The sequence below is a fragment of the Antedon bifida genome, chromosome 6 (genome assembly GCF_963402885.1).
Source record: "Antedon bifida chromosome 6, ecAntBifi1.1, whole genome shotgun sequence".
NCBI lineage: Eukaryota > Metazoa > Echinodermata > Crinoidea > Comatulida > Antedonidae > Antedon > Antedon bifida.
Window position 1 is genome coordinate 14,756,757 of NC_136231.1, and position 17,292 is coordinate 14,774,048.

The following is a 17,292-nucleotide window of genomic DNA, read 5'->3' on the forward strand; positions in this document are numbered from 1 at the left end:
GGTGGCTTGCAGAAAAACCCTTTCCATAAATAAAAGAACGGAAAAAAGCTAATCCTAAATCATGTGGACTAACACGTGACATACAAGTGCTCTATAATTGGTTGCCTGTCGCGGTGGTACGTATAAGTACCGTCACTGTACGTATAGCCAGTCCCTATCACATCATCATGTCCATCATATACATATTTTTTTGCATAAAGTTTGATAGTGTAGACAGAGCTTTACTGAAAACATTGATATATAGTATGTCTTAAAAGGTTTGACATAAGCAGTGTACTTTTTAATCATATACCTGTATATATAGTATACCTAAATCAACAACAAAATGTGGGTTTTAACAATGGTCTGATGTGTGTGCATATGTTTTGTAATTATCCTATAATATAACAGAAGCACGTTTATTGAAATATAAGAAGGAAATTTGCCCTTGGAAAAAAATTGTCCAAAATACTAAGTTTCATCAAAAAGTGGGTTGAAATTTGCTGTCAAAAACTCCTTTTTTTATTGCAATATCACCCAAAATATTCAAAGAATTCAATAATTACCAATATATGTGCATTTGACTTCCAACTTTTACCACGTTTACGCAAACCATACTCATTTACTTCATTTAAATACATGTGAATGTCTAGTTATTGTATTTAAATTTGAATATCACCCATTGAATACTAGGACTGGTTGTGTGACAATTGCAAATCTGTTGAATTCATTAATTACAGGTTTATTGGCGAGCGAGCTCTAGCATGACTATTTGAACCATGTATATAATGCATGAGTAATGCTACTGAATTTCACACCTTCAATGTCTAATATCCCATTCTATAAATATCGTAATCAGGTAGATACTTGTAATGTAATAAGGAAAGACCAATTTAAAAACAATATGCAACAAATTGTCACATAAATTATTTAATATATATACATTCTCAGCAAATTTTATGAACAGAAGTAATGACTATATTTGCATTATTATGGAAATATAAAAAAAATTAAATTGAAACTCAAATTTATTAAATCATTTTAATGACAATCAGATACTGTATATACATTATTATGAAATTCATTTCACTATGGACTTATTAGCTCATTGTGGCCTCTAATTTTGCACTTTAATTTGAAATATATTGGTTTGAATGTTATCATTTCAAACATTGTTTATACAAACATTACCTTGCAGAACAAACTTAATATTTGAAATGAATGTGGGAATATAAGTTGAATCAGCTTGTAGAATTTCGTTTTGGATGGATTTTAGTTTTGAAATATATTGTTTTGCATTTCATCACTTCAAACATTGCTTTATATATACAAACATTACTAATTAAATATTTACTGTACAATCTCTTGAAATAAAAGCTACACAATAATGTTTATAGGTTGACTTCCTCAATATTCTGTGACACGCTTTGACAGCTAAGTGTCTGGTAATGGCTCTTCAGGCTCTTGCCAAAGACCAAGCTCTTGAAGGAATTTCTTCTCTTCCTCCTTGTAGTCTAAATACTCCATTCTCTGTCTGTTTTCTACCTCTTCACTCGAAGGTTCCATTGGCTTCACAAGCTAAAAATAGAATTAATCACTTGTTTATTCAAATTACACTGAGAATATAGAAAAATGCAAAATTGTAACAACAGAACACAGAGAATGTTAAAACACCCACTTTCAATCATAATATTAATAATTAAAAATCATAATTACATGGCAAGTACCAGTAGAGCTGGTAATGCTTACATTAAAGTTTTTAATGAAATGATAAACATCTAGAGATGTTATGCATTCTATTTGAAACCAGTAACTTGACAATATCTACCTTCTTTTCTGCCTCTTCAGCATCTATCCTTCTCTTGTCCTGAATTCTAAATTCTTGCCGTGTCTGCACATACGCCAGCCGCTTAACTTCACGCTCTAAGTAGTTCAGTGTGCTATTCATCTGAAAATACAAATAAGTATGGATACTATTTGCTACAGTTAGTGGTGATATTAACATGCTGAAAAGATTTGTCACTTTGAGTAAAGCTCTATCTAAACTTTATGTGACAAAAAAATGAGATGCGCCCATATAATATAGTGGTAATATGCCCAAATATGGTAGTGATATGAAATCATCATGTCCATATATGAGCACATCACATTTCTTGTCACATACAATTTGATAGTGTAGACATAGCTTTAAGGCTGATGTCTTAATAGGGTACATACCTCTCCTGAAGGAGCATGTCGTAATGTCCATGGTACTTCAAGGATGTGTAAAGTTCCTACACTGTCTGCAACACCAAGTAACTGTTGTTTGCCTAAAAAGCAAAAATAAAAATACGTTATTATCATCTACATAAACATAATTTGCATTTTAGATACCACACAAGTTACGTGTTATATTGTATAGTGATAAGGTTATATAATTACTGTTAAACTAGAGAGCAAACTAGGCAACAGAGAATTCCTGCTAATTGGCAGGGACTTAAAATGAATGCACTATCTATCTGTTTAAAACCTTGTTGACAGAGATACAAGGTTCTCAACACAAGGGCAGCATGATTCGGGATATAAAAATAAGAGTTGACATACTGTTGACAATCCATGGAAATATAGCTGTAATTGAAGCTGCGGAGATGTTTTGTGACAGAGATGGTTCATGCGTTCTATCCAAAAGATCCCAAACATCAATGTTTCCATCAGCTCTGGCAATGTAGAACACACAAGGTCTGGTTGGTGACCAATATCCTGCTGTCAGTTTCTTTGCATGAGCTGCTGAGCATAGCAATGGCTGACTCTGAAAAAAGTTGAAAAAGAAATTTGAATCGGCTATTTGTGTAATTTATTGCAATGTCTGTGGTATGTCAACTCTCCAAAAAATATAAATAGTAAATTTGAAAGTTTCATCTTACTGTCTCTCCTTCTTTCCATATGGAGAAGTTCCATCCTCCTACAACAAGGAAATATTCCTTGAAAAATGGTGACCTCTGGAGTGTAGTGATATTTTGGTCATGGAACAGTTTAGCAAAATCAGGCTTAGGAGCTGTAAACATAAAAGAAAATAAATAAGATAAGATATTTAAAATTATTTTAGTACTATAAACCGGGACAAGTCACACGATCAGCTGTAGACAGATGGAGTTCAATACCGACAGTTTGGACACAACAATGTGTGCAACAAGTTGCATTATCGAATAGTAAAAGTTACAAATACTCACGTTGGAGTCTTCCAGAATCTACATCTTTTTCCAACTTCCAGTCAGCATATACTAATTCTCCATCCTATGAAATAACAATAATAAAACGTCATAAATGAACTTTTAAGAAGAGGCAAATAATGATTCAATGTTTTGATCTTTATTAGATCATCATCAGGAATGACAATAATCAAATGTCTATTCAGATCTTAACGTCTGAATAGACATTTTATTCAGTTATAAATGAATTCAATGTTAGCGATACTTCATCAAGTTTGGTGCAGAAACAACAACAATTTTATAAAAATTGACTAAAATACATTCTTCAGTTTCTTTTAAATTGTATTGAGTGTTTGTAAACATGTAATACTGTAATAAGATGTACCTCAGTGCCAATGAAAAATTTTGTTGTTACGCCCTCTAGTGGTTTCTTCTCTTTAGCTGATCCTCCTCTCATTGATGATCCAAGGCCACCAACACTCTCTCTCTTTTCTAAATCTTGCTTTGACTGCTTCTCCACTACCAAAAAAAAAGAAATCACCATTCACATTTAAGAAACTGATCTAAAATAAGTAGAGGTATCAGAGTTTGCTTTGAACAAGTCTGGTAGAGGTTTATGGTTATATCCAAGAAAGAGAAAAAATGTAACTTTACTATTCCCTGGTTATATGAGTTAGATCATATGTTTGTCAGATCATGCATAGAACATATGTGTGGTCTACATGACACTGTAGCTTCTTAAAAGTGGTGGTAGCTTTGTAATCATAATTTATATCATGGAGTAAAGTACTCCATGTTCGTATACACAAATTTGGCCATAACAGGTAAGTACCAGGTAATAGCAAGTTACATTTGTATATGATGTGATTGTCTATGGTGACAAATGGTATGGTAATAAAGTTGCTTACAAATAGTTCTGTCTCCCTGTCTCTCTTGAATACTGATGCATGTTACAGCATATTCACCATTCCCTTCAATGCGGCCTATTGGGATCTGTACAAAAAATGAATTGGCTTGTTTTCAATACAGAAGCAGCAATGACAACATTGAACAAATTATTTATTTCACAGTTTCATGTATCAAAAAATGTTTTGAGAAGTCTTTTTTATATACAGATACTGTATTTTGTGGCAGTACCATGAGTATACAGTATAATTTATACAATATTTATTTTGTTAACAATACTAATTGTAGTAATATATAGAACAGTTAAACCTTCCTATGTAATCTATGGACATTTATAAAAAAGGCTGTTTGTTATTCCTATGCATTAGGTCTGTTTTCACACTGTGTGATTAAAGATGTTTAAAATGTATATTTTTAAACTACCTTAATAACAGGTTTCCATGTTAAATCAATGTGTTTGAATGTTGACGGAACACCAAGAGGTCCGTTTGATTTATTATCATCAACAGCTGGTGCTTGTCCCTTAGGTGGTCTTGTATCCCATACTGCAACAGTACTAAATTATAATAATAACAATCATTAATAATTAGACTGGGTGCCCAGAGAATTTATTCATGTGAAAAGCCACAAAAGGTTTTATGGGCTGATTATGTGGATATATAGCTAAGATTCAATAATCAATATTGCTTCCGGGTCCTATCCTGTAAATTTTCCCTGGGGACACCAAATAAGAGGGGTAAAAAATGGATTTAATCATGTGAAAATCCCCACGGATAAAAGTTGTTGGACATCGTCCACATATGTGTATACAATGTTAAAACAGCATTGACAGCAACTTTATCCTGTAAGTTGCCCGAGACAGTAGCGCCAAGTGATCAAATTTGCAGCAATATTGATTTTTTTTTTTGATTTTTTTTTTTAAACCATATTTAATGAGGGTGATCCATCCAGCTATTGCTGATCATTAGGGACCCTCAGAGGTTCACAAGACAAACATATACACAAGATGCTCTACATAAACAAAGTCTTATTACAAGTCTTTGGGAGTGGAGTAATTTGGTCCTTAGAAAAAATCCTGACATGTGACGGGACTTGAACCCAGGACCCTTGGAGTGGTAGCCAAGCATCATAACCACCAAGCCACAACTCCACTCCATCTAACCTTTTGTGGCTTTTCACATAAATAAACTTTCTGGGCACCGTCTAAATGTGTACATATAATATAGAATAGTTGGGTTCCTTCCCTATAAAAGGGACACTTTGTTGGGTTCCTTACCTATAAAAGGGACACTTTGTTGGGTTCCTTACCTATAAAAGGGACACTTTGTTGGGTTCCTTCCCTATAAAAGGGACACTTTGTTGGGTTCCTTCCCTATAAAAGGGCACACTTTGTTGGGTTCCTTCCCTATAAAAGGGACACTTTGTTGGGTTCCTTCCCTATAAAAGGCACACTTTGTTGGGTTCCTTCCCTATAAAAGGGACACTTTGTTGGGTTCCTACCCTATAAAGGGCACACTTTGTTGGGTTCCTTCCCTATAAAAGGCACACTTTGTTGGGTTACTTCCCTATAAAAGGGACACTTTGTTGGGTTCCTTCCCTATAAAAGGGATACTTTGTTGGGTTCCTTCCCTATAAAAGGGATACTTTGTTGGGTTCCTTCCCTATAAAAGGGACACTTTGTTGGGTTACTTCCCTATAAAAGGGACACTTTGTTGGGTTACTTCCCTATAAAAGGGACACTTTGTTGGGTTACTTCCCTATAAAAGGCACACTTTGTTGGGTTACTTCCCTATAAAAGGGACACTTTGTTGGGTTACTTCCCTATAAAAGGGACACTTTGTTGGGTTCTTTCCCTATAAAAGGGACACTTTGTTGGGTTCCTTACCTATAAAAGGGACACTTTGTTGGGTTCCTTCCCTATAAAAGGGACACTTTGTTGGGTTCCTTCCCTATAAAAGGGACACTTTGTTGGGTTCCTTCCCTATAAAAGGGCACACTTTGTTGGGTTCCTTCCCTATAAAAGGGACACTTTGTTGGGTTCCTTCCCTATAAAAGGCACACTTTGTTGGGTTCCTTCCCTATAAAAGGGACACTTTGTTGGGTTCCTACCCTATAAAGGGCACACTTTGTTGGGTTCCTTCCCTATAAAAGGCACACTTTGTTGGGTTACTTCCCTATAAAAGGGACACTTTGTTGGGTTCCTTCCCTATAAAAGGGATACTTTGTTGGGTTCCTTCCCTATAAAAGGGATACTTTGTTGGGTTCCTTCCCTATAAAAGGGACACTTTGTTGGGTTACTTCCCTATAAAAGGGACACTTTGTTGGGTTACTTCCCTATAAAAGGGACACTTTGTTGGGTTACTTCCCTATAAAAGGCACACTTTGTTGGGTTACTTCCCTATAAAAGGGACACTTTGTTGGGTTACTTCCCTATAAAAGGGACACTTTGTTGGGTTCTTTCCCTATAAAAGGGACACTTTGTTGGGTTCCTTCCCTATAAAAGGGACACTTTGTTGGGTTCTTTCCCTATAAAAGGGACACTTTGTTGGGTTCCTTCCCTATAAAAGGGACACTTTGTTGAGTTCCTTCCCTATAAAAGGGACACTTTGTTGGGTTCCTTCCCTATAAAAGGGCACACTTTGTTGGGTTCCTTCCCTATAAAAGGGACACTTTGTTGAGTTCCTTCCCTATAAAAGGGACACTTTGTTGGGTTACTTCCCTATAAAAGGCACACTTTGTTGGGTTCCTTCCCTATAAAAGGCACACTTTGTTGGGTTCTTTCCCTATAAAAGGGACACTTTGTTGGGTTCTTTCCCTATAAAAGGGACACTTTGTTGAGTTCCTTCCCTATAAAAGGGACACTTTGTTGGGTTCCTTCCCTATAAAAGGGACACTTTGTTGGGTTACTTCCCTATAAAAGGGACACTTTGTTGGGTTCTTTCCCTATAAAAGGGACACTTTGTTGGGTTCCTTCCCTATAAAAGGCACACTTTGTTGGGTTACTTCCCTATAAAAGGGACACTTTGTTGGGTTCCTTCCCTATAAAAGGCACACTTTGTTGGGTTCCTTCCCTATAAAAGGGACACTTTGTTGGGTTCCTTCCCTATAAAAGGCACACTTTGTTGGGTTCCTTCCCTATAAAAGGGACACTTTGTTGAGTTCCTTCCCTATAAAAGGGACACTTTGTTGGGTTCCTTCCCTATAAAAGGGACACTTTGTTGGGTTACTTCCCTATAAAAGGCACACTTTGTTGGGTTCCTTCCCTATAAAAGGCACACTTTGTTGGGTTACTTCCCTATAAAAGGGACACTTTGTTGGGTTCTTTCCCTATAAAAGGGACACTTTGTTGAGTTCCTTCCCTATAAAGGGCACACTTTGTTGGGTTCTTTCCCTATAAAAGGGACACTTTGTTGGGTTCTTTCCCTATAAAAGGGACACTTTGTTGGGTTACTTCCCTATAAAAGGGACACTTTGTTGGGTTCTTTCCCTATAAAAGGGACACTTTGTTGGGTTCCTTCCCTATAAAAGGCACACTTTGTTGGGTTCCTTCCCTATAAAAGGCACACTTTGTTGGGTTCTTTCCCTATAAAAGGGACACTTTGTTGGGTTCCTTCCCTATAAAAGGGACACTTTGTTGAGTTCCTTCCCTATAAAAGGCACACTTTGTTGGGTTCCTTACCTATAAAAGGCACACTTTGTTGGGTTCCTTCCCTATAAAAGGGACACTTTGTTGAGTTCCTTCCCTATAAAAGGCACACTTTGTTGGGTTCCTTCCCTATAAAAGGCACACTTTGTTGGGTTCCTTCCCTATAAAAGGGACACTTTGTTGGGTTCTTTCCCTATAAAAGGCACACTTTGTTGGGTTCCTTCCCTATAAAAGGGATACTTTGTTGAGTTCCTTCCCTATAAAAGGCACACTTTGTTGGGTTCCTTCCCTATAAAAGGGACACTTTGTTGGGTTCCTTCCCTATAAAAGGGACACTTTGTTGGGTTCTTTCCCTATAAAAGGCACACTTTGTTGGGTTCTTTCCCTATAAAAGGCACACTTTGTTGGGTTCCTTCCCTATAAAAGGCACACTTTGTTGGGTTCCTTCCCTATAAAGGGCACACTTTGTTGGGTTCCTACCCTATAAAGGGACACTTTGTTGGGTTCCTACCCTATAAAGGGCACACTTTGTTGGGTTCCTTCCCTATAAAAGGCACACTTTGTTGGGTTCTTTCCCTATAAAAGGCACACTTTGTTGGGTTCCTTCCCTATAAAGGGCACACTTTGTTGGGTTCCTTCCCTATAAAAGGGACACTTTGTTGGGTTCCTTCCCTATAAAAGGGACACTTTGTTGGGTTCCTTCCCTATAAAGGGCACACTTTGTTGGGTTCCTTCCCTATAAAAGGGACACTTTGTTGGGTTCCTTCCCTATAAAAGGCACACTTTGTTGGGTTACTTCCCTATAAAAGGGACACTTTGTTGGGTTCCTTCCCTATAAAAGGCACACTTTGTTGGGTTCCTTCCCTATAAAAGGGACACTTTGTTGGGTTCCTACCCTATAAAGGGCACACTTTGTTGGGTTCTTTCCCTATAAAAGGGACACTTTGTTGGGTTCCTTCCCTATAAAAGGGACACTTTGTAGGGTTCCTTCCCTATAAAGGGCACACTTTGTTGGGTTCCTTCCCTATGAAAGGGACACTTTGTTGGGTTCCTACCCTATAAAGGGCACACTTTGTTGGGTTCTTTCCCTATAAAAGGCACACTTTGTTGAGTTCCTTCCCTATAAAAGGGACACTTTGTTGAGTTCCTTACCTATAAAAGGGACACTTTGTTGGGTTCCTTCCCTATAAAAGGGACACTTTGTTGGGTTCCTTCCCTATAAAAGGGACACTTTGTTGAGTTCCTTCCCTATAAAAGGGACACTTTGTTGGGTTACTTCCCTATAAAAGGGACACTTTGTTGGGTTCCTTCCCTATAAAAGGGACACTTTGTTGGGTTCCTTCCCTATAAAAGGGACACTTTGTTGGGTTCCTTCCCTATAAAAGGGACACTTTGTTGGGTTACTTCCCTATAAAAGGGACACTTTGTTGGGTTCCTTCCCTATAAAAGGGACACTTTGTTGAGTTCCTTCCCTATAAAAGGGACACTTTGTTGGGTTACTTCCCTATAAAAGGGACACTTTGTTGGGTTCCTTCCCTATAAAAGGGACACTTTGTTGGGTTCCTTCCCTATAAAAGGGACACTTTGTTGGGTTCCTTCCCTACAAAAGGGACACTTTGTTGAGTTCCTTCCCTACAAAAGGGACACTTTGTTGGGTTCCTTCCCTACAAAAGGGACACTTTGTTGGGTTCCTTCCCTATAAAAGGGACACTTTGTTGGGTTCCTTCCCTATAAAAGGAACACTTTGATGAGTTCCTTCCCTATAAAAGGGACACTTTGTTGTGTTCCTACCCTAGACAATGTGACTTTGTTGGGTAATAGGATTTCTACTGTGTACATCATCACCATTATATTAACTTTACCCTTTCAGTCAGCTCACAAAATCCTTTATTTTACATGTATTACTGCAGTACATATTAGTATAAATTCTGTACCTTGCTATACCTACTGCAGTACGTTCCTTGCCACTTTTATTATATATTTTTATCCTTTAATTTATTTTTTTCACTTACCCATCTGTAGAAGCAGTGAGAATTTGGCAGCATGTCTGTTGTCTATTTTCACATATAACTCCCATTCTTGTAAACTACAGAATAAAAAATTACTCCTGATTGTGAACATGTTCTGTATTGTTTACCCAGTATATTTCTTCATTTTAACCAATTTGTAACCAACAATTTGTAACCAACAATTTGTAACCACCAATTTCATATCTAGACATTTGTTGGTGCATATTTCCTTTCGAATTTAGAGAACAATATTCTCTTTACTATATTCTAAATTGTTTCAATTCTATTGTTATCTAATCTCACATAAAAACCAAGTTACAATTTGAAACAGAAAAATAGAAATCATCACAAAGTCCAAAAAAAAAGGCAAAACAAACTGTAATAAACATTTTGAAGAAAGATGGTCAGATGATAAACATGTGATCATATGATAACAATTATTTGTCATACCTTTTTTGAGCTGTTAAATATGCAAAAAAGTCAAATTTGTGCAAACAACCACATTTGTGCAAACATGGCACACCCAAATGTGCAAATCTGTAAAAATGTATAATCCACTAATGTGCAAACATCACGTCGTTAAATGTAAAAATATTCACGGCTCAACATACCTCAATATGATCTGGTACCCATTGAATATCTGCAACGGCTGTCTTGTGGCTATGTTCAATGGCTGATACTGCACAATAACGAATAATAGGAGTTTTATCCGAATTTTCATCTTCAAAACCAGGCTACAAAATTATAAAAGTAATGATTATTAAAAATGTGTGTCTTAATTTTATCCATTTGAAAATCAATGACACGCGAATGCAGTGTGGTGCTGGGAAAATCCTCACAACAATCCACTCACTAAACTTTAAAAGCCTACAATATGAGACCATATGTTTGTAACTGTTATAAAACTTGGCAATACTTGATCAAATATATACAGAATCAATCATTCAATCAGTCATTACATATAATATAAAGACAATTATTAACATTAACTATGTATATTCTTATAGTTTTCTTTTATAACAATACTTGTTTTAAGCCTCTATTAAATTCTAACTTTCTTGTAATCTGATGACCTACAGATTGGATGCAGGCTCTGATCCATACCTATCTCCATATCTGTCTGCACTACTTGTTTCCCAAATAATATAAATTATTTACCAAACTAGTCATTGTGTTCTTTTTGGGTTGCTTGCCTCGCTGACTGTTCTTGAGACGTTCTACATGCTTTGATATATCCCACATGACAACCTGACCATTGATACAACCTCCAGTAATCACATTCGGGTCAGATGGATTGAACTTGAAGCAGAAAATGTCATCTGGAGCTTCCAATAAAATCTAGAAAACATACGATTACATGAGTGAGTAATACAATGGTTAATTGATACGACACATGATGTGATCATCTCTATGTATTCACCACAAACTCTAAAATACAAACTTTCTACATACCAGTTCAATTTGTGAAACAACAGGGTACACTAATAAGTTTCTGTAATAGTATAAACAAACTCAGAAAAAGTGAGGCAAGCCATTAGGATTCCTAAATTTCGAATTTTATTTGTTCATCTTGAACAGATAAAACTGATGAACAGATAAAGTGCCAAGGTCAAGTCAGCTGCGATGAGGCCCAGAGCAGATACATCCAAGTATACCCACTATCTATCTATTATTTATAAAAATGGAGGATAGCTCACACCCATTAAATGACAAATATGTAGTTACTAATTCAGGTAGAACCTGAATTAAAATGCAATACTACTCGATGTAGGAAATCATTTGTCCACAACTCAACACATGTCTCCAACTCAACATTTCAAAGATAATTATGTATTTTATCCCTCTAGTAACCATGTCATTTTTATATAATTATTGTATTGATTTTTTTACAGTTATATTTTCTGTATAGTGTGTGTGTAATTAAGCATCAAGGAAAATTTCATGCTTGCCTTGTTGTAATCATGACAATAAAGATTTATCTTATCTTATTCTCTTCGATAAACTGTTTATTTTAAAGTGCACATAATGCTTTCTTTCTACAATTACCTGCGGGTGGATGGGATCACTAAAGCTCCAGATGAGGATTAATGAGGGCGCCATAAGCACCTTTGATGCATTATCGATACGTTCATCAAACAGCATTCTCTCGGCGCATGCTACAGCTATCACACCTTTGAATGTTGGATGCCATTCAACTGATGTAATAGTCTTTTCTTTGCTGAACTGCATATCTGTAAAAGACTGGTATTCCTAAGAAAAAAACAAATGAAAAATGGCGACATTTAGTGATTGGTTCTTGCAGACTCAAGACTCTGACTTTGGCAAGAACAGTTTTCTAGAAAGTTTGTTAGTTTGGATCAATTGAAAACTTTGGCAAATTGGAGAAAACTAGTTTGCTGAGAAGGTAGGCTGTGTATCTTCTTGAAAAACTAGTTTGCTGAGAAGGTAGGCTGTGCACCTTCTTGACAAACGAGTTTGCGGAGAAGGTAGGCTGTGCACCTTCTTGACAAACTAGTTTGCTGAGAAGGTAGGCTGTGCACCTTCTTGACAAACTAGTTTGCTGAGAAGGTAGGCTGTGCACCTTCTTGACAAACTAGTTTGCTGAGAAGGTAGGCTGTGCACCTTCTTGACAAACTAGTTTGCTGAGAGATGTGCACCTTCTTGACAAACTAGTTTGCTGCAGTTCAAAAACTCAATGAATCAAATAACATTTGAAATGGATCAACACTAACTTTCAAATGATTATCAGACTTGCTTCCAAACGAGCTGTCTTCATCGGCCAATGCTGTCCAGTCATCATAAAACACATCCATAATCTCATTTTGCTGTAGTGCCAATTGAAATCTAAATATAAACATCCATGACAGACAAATGATTTAGGAAGGTTCCATTGAATCAAAGGTAACATGATTGAGTGATGTGCAATTTGAATTTCTAGGCCAATGTTGCAACAACCTATTTTCCAGATGATTATTGGTCTATGTTTCCCAAATTTAATCAGCAGCTACTGAACAAAGCAAGCAGACTACTTACCTAGGAGTTGTATTCTCTATAAAATTCTTTAACTGTTGTGATTGTAGATGCTTGTTCTTTTCTTCTTCATTAAATTCTCTTGGAACATATTGGGTAGACTTGTTACACGGATGTTTCCTGACAGACAACAAATATAATAAGGAACTTATTCTGATATATCATACATTAGGGAGAGGTTAGGCAAAGGGTTAGATACAGGAATAATAGAGTGATCAGGAGAATATTTTAAAAAAATGATTTGGTCCCTAACTTTCATTCAAAATAAATTAGGTTAATAGTTTAATTTCTGTTGAATACAGCATATTACATGTGTCCATTGATTAATTTTATAATTACAAAAATATGCATTTTGCTTCAATATCACATAATTAAGCCTTGTCTACACTATAAAACTTTATGTGATGTGCCCATATATAGACATGATAATGCCATATTATTACCATGTTTGGGCATATCACTTCCATACTTTTTTGTCAAACTAGTTTGATAGTGTAGACAGAGCTTTACATATTATTGCCAATGTAATATAAGAAACTTAAATATGCTATTTTAGAATACTGTACTGTACATTTACCATTCAGTTTGAGATCCATTATCTGTCGTTTCACTAATAGCTTGAACAGATTTATTTAGTTCCATTCTCTTGACACTAAAGTTCTTGTCTTCATAAGCTACACATTCAATGTAACCATCCTTAGCATCATCAGGACCTCTGTCAGAGAATTGAACTGGTGCTCCAAATTCATGACGTACACGCTTAAGAGTGAAAGATATCTGAAAGAAATAGGAGACAAATCAGATTACAAGGAGATGATTACAGAAATTATAAGAAACAGTAAGAATCTGGTTTTATCAACATTTGAAGAGAAGAGGTAATAATATACACAATAAAAGAATGGTCGTAATATTTTCCAATTTTAGTTTTTTTGTCTACCTTTTTTCGTGTTTCTTCAATTGACTCTTCTTTAATTTCTTTTTCACTGCCCTGTGAGACCCATTCCTTAGGTTCTGGTGGCACATATGTGTAAACTGTTAGATCAACCTCTTCTTCCTCTCCTTGTTGTTGTCCTTCTTCCCTCTCTCCATCTTCACCTTCAACCTGTTCAGCTGTCGGTGGCTATGAAAACAAAACACACATGATTTGCATTGACTTTAATAAATTACAAAAATAACATGTTGAAAGTTTGTGAAATACAGGGTTTGTTTACTAACCAAACTAATATACTGTCAAATCTCTACTTTTTTTCCCAATTTGGGATTGCCCTTTAGTATATATAGTCCACTAAGGCAACCCTTGTCTATTTTTATATTCTCAACTTTGTCTAAGTAATCTCACTTTTGTTGCCCAAAAGCTCTGCAAATTTTTCTGGCTGTTTTACTTTTGCTTTTTATTGAGATCCAGCCACTGATACCCACAGCAATGTCCTTTTTTCAGTAATTTGCCTTTGGATTTGATATTAACTTACACGCATAAGCTTTTCTTTAGCTTCTTCGGTGAGTGCAATAATAAAGTTCTGTCCATGGACATAATCTGCATCATATACAACTAATAGTTCATCTGCTGGATAGTCCTGAATGAAAAGATAAATAATCTTATTTGATGTCTCTAGGCTAAAGACAAAGGATTATCAATAATATATTAATCACTGTCCTATCAGATAGTTGGAAATCCCCACTCCCCTTCCACCCCTCTGATAAAGAGGCTCGAGTGATGAACTGGCAAAATGTGTACACTGGACCTATGGATTATCGTCCTTATCCGAGAAGACTTGTTTCAGCACCAGAACTAGGAGCAACTGTCGGCCTTGAATCCAGGCCAGTATTGTTGTCTTTTGGTATGGTAGTGGTGCCTTAAGTGCTTGGCCATTTGACTCCCTCATTAGATTTACTCCATTACTTACTTAAAATCTCAAAGTAAAAAATAAATCTTTCAATGGATAAAAAAAATACTACAAAATCATCAACAACAATATCCATTTTTTTTTTATTTAAGTCTAGAGATATGAATGCCAGTTTAGTGATCTGGAGGTTAAAGGATTCCCACCTAAGAATTACTTAGTACTGCAAGTAGAACTAAATCAGAATATATACTTTTATAACTGATTTTAACTAAACCTGCTTACAATTATTTTTTGTTTTATTGGTGCAAAGTCACAAACACCAGCTCTCATCTTTAGATCTTGCAAGATTTCTTCTTTTGGAATCAATTTGAAGGGGTTTTCCATAGTAACATCCTCATCAGTGATACAGTGAAATATTTCCTGACTTTTAGATGAAAGAAAAAGTGGAATTGCATTTTCAGGAAGGCTGTCTGTTGATAAAATATAAGTGGTTTATTAAAAAAATCATGGCATCAGCAGAATTTAAACTACTATATTACATAGCATATGTAAATACGTGAACATGATTGGTTGAAACTGCATCACATGACTACTGCTGCGAGGATCGTAAATCGTATATTTCCTCGAGTACGATGATATTGACTGAGTAATTTTCATGTGATTATCGTGTCCCTGTCATTAAACATATTAAATCCAGTAAATTCTCGAGGATGATGATATTGACTGTGTAATTTTTGTGTGGGAACACTTGCGTTTGGCGATAAATAAACAAAAGTCATCTACTGAGATTTGAACTCGCGAAGAGTAGTCCACATCATCACGAGACAACGTTTTACCTGCTGTGCCATGCAACTTACTTGAAGAAATTAAATCAACTAAACTATTTAAACTATGCATACATAGCGCCCTCATTTGTTATTCGTCCTCTATAGATATGATGAAAGACCGTTTGTGATAGGTTAATACTCATGGTAGTAACCTGGTACGCGTGGCGCATTGAACATCCAGTGATTCGGCTCGAAGAAGACGAATTATTATTTATTCGGCCTACCTGATAATAATATTATTAATGTAGGCTTATTGATGGAAATTCTTCTGTTAATTTAAACAACCTAGGCCTAAGTGAATATTTTATTGCCAAGGAATCATTAATTAGTAATTATCTGTATATTATTTATTTTTCTACTTGTTGTTGGCTATAACAGATATCGCCTTTTATATCGGTAAAATATAAGGTTTGACATTCCCTCGAGAATGACATGACATGACATTTTGTTCGAGGAAATATATTTCCTCGAACAAAATATCATCCCCTCGAGGATATCAAATCTTATATTTAACCTCTATCTAACCAGGCAATATCTGTATAATATTGTTTTTTGGATAGGAATCCCATTATCAAATGATTTAATTTTAGGTAGTATTTTTATTACAGTATCTAGTTTTGTTATGTAAAAAATTGGTAATGAAAAACATAATTTTAGTAATAATTATAACCATTTTTCACTCTACCTTTATCCTCTGCTGCATCTGCTTCTGTTGCTGTTACATCATCTTCTCCTTTCTTAGTTTTGCCTGAAAAAATCCATCAAATAAAAAGTATATAAAAATATCTCTTGGTAAAATGTTTGGGGAAACTATCTATAAAGTACACTTGTTAGGCATAAAATTAAGGGGATATTGTACACATATCGCGCTACAACATTTTTATTTATTCAAAACCATTCTTTTTACAAATTAAAACGAAATAAAAATATATTAAATGACATAAATATTATTATATTATATTGTAGAACTTTCAATCAAACTTCGTGTTATTTTAAAATATTAAAATTTGGTTAATACTATTAACAACTACAACCAAAGTACCTTTGTTCTGTGATGTTTTCTTGACTTTTGCTACCTTTGAGTGCTTTGAACTTCCCTGTCTAGAAGGACCATTTTCACTCACTTTTGACGCCGGCCTGGAATTGTTTTCCGGCTGTTTTATTTCTGATTCAACTTCATTTGACGACATTGTGTAACCTTTACTATTTTGAAAATATAATGAGACAATATGACATAGGCTAGGCCTAGGCCTAGTTAGGCCCTAATTCATAATGTCAATGACGCATGGACATGCATGGTGGTTGTTGACCATTTTGATGATAGAAAATAATTCATTTGATGCACAGTTGATCATGCCAAACTAAATACCATTATAAGGCCTAGCAAGTATATCCCACTAGTAGGCCTATTACCTAGGAAAGGGACTAGCTAGCTATGCTCTAGGCCTAGGTTAGGCTACATTGATCATCAAGAACAAGGCAGACGAGACTCTGTCTCGCTCGGCTCCGTCGACTCGGAGTCGGTTTGTCCCTTCTTGCAAAAATAAATTTCTAGCATCAAACTAATCATAATAATTGATAGTATGTTATGAAACAAATATTCTAGACATATATCTACCTGATGTCTGTATTGCAGCCCCTAGTTAGTAGCTAGTCCTAGCCTCTAGTAGTAGGCCTAGCGGATTTATTATGATGAGGACTTGATGCGTTGATAATGTTGCCATAGATAAGGGTCCCTAGGCCAGCAAAAAAAAAGCTTTCAGACCACTTAGCTGTTGGTGTTGGAATAGACTGGTTTTGTCCTTAATAAATTACGTTCGAATTGCATTAAATAAATTAAAAAACCTATAAAAAAGGTTATTA

The 17,292-nt window shown here is 35.7% G+C and overlaps 1 protein-coding gene across 3 annotated transcripts; it reads right to left on the bottom strand.

Moving 5' to 3' along the window:
* Window positions 1-893: 893 nt before the first annotated feature.
* Window positions 894-17,149, bottom strand: LOC144844675 (dynein axonemal intermediate chain 3-like). 3 transcript variants are annotated; one of them, XM_078701695.1, is made up of 22 exons: window positions 17,048-17,149; window positions 16,472-16,627; window positions 16,115-16,177; window positions 14,885-15,072; window positions 14,228-14,332; window positions 13,696-13,878; window positions 13,336-13,535; window positions 12,762-12,878; window positions 12,461-12,572; window positions 11,775-11,978; window positions 10,887-11,066; window positions 10,340-10,462; window positions 9,732-9,805; window positions 4,497-4,629; window positions 4,076-4,160; window positions 3,553-3,686; window positions 3,189-3,252; window positions 2,883-3,013; window positions 2,563-2,767; window positions 2,197-2,288; window positions 1,808-1,927; window positions 894-1,557 (listed from the first exon to the last, which is right to left on the bottom strand). In XM_078701695.1, exons 2-22 carry the CDS (start codon window positions 16,617-16,619, stop codon window positions 1,414-1,416), a joined length of 2,805 nt encoding a protein of 934 aa, XP_078557821.1. In that variant the 5' UTR covers window positions 16,620-16,627; window positions 17,048-17,149; the 3' UTR covers window positions 894-1,413. The 3 variants fall into 3 exon arrangements, with proteins under 3 accessions (XP_078557821.1, XP_078557824.1, XP_078557822.1); XM_078701698.1 differs by having other exon boundaries at window positions 16,115-16,166; window positions 16,464-16,627; XM_078701696.1 differs by having other exon boundaries at window positions 16,472-16,632; window positions 17,048-17,141.
* Window positions 17,150-17,292: the final 143 nt, after the last annotated feature.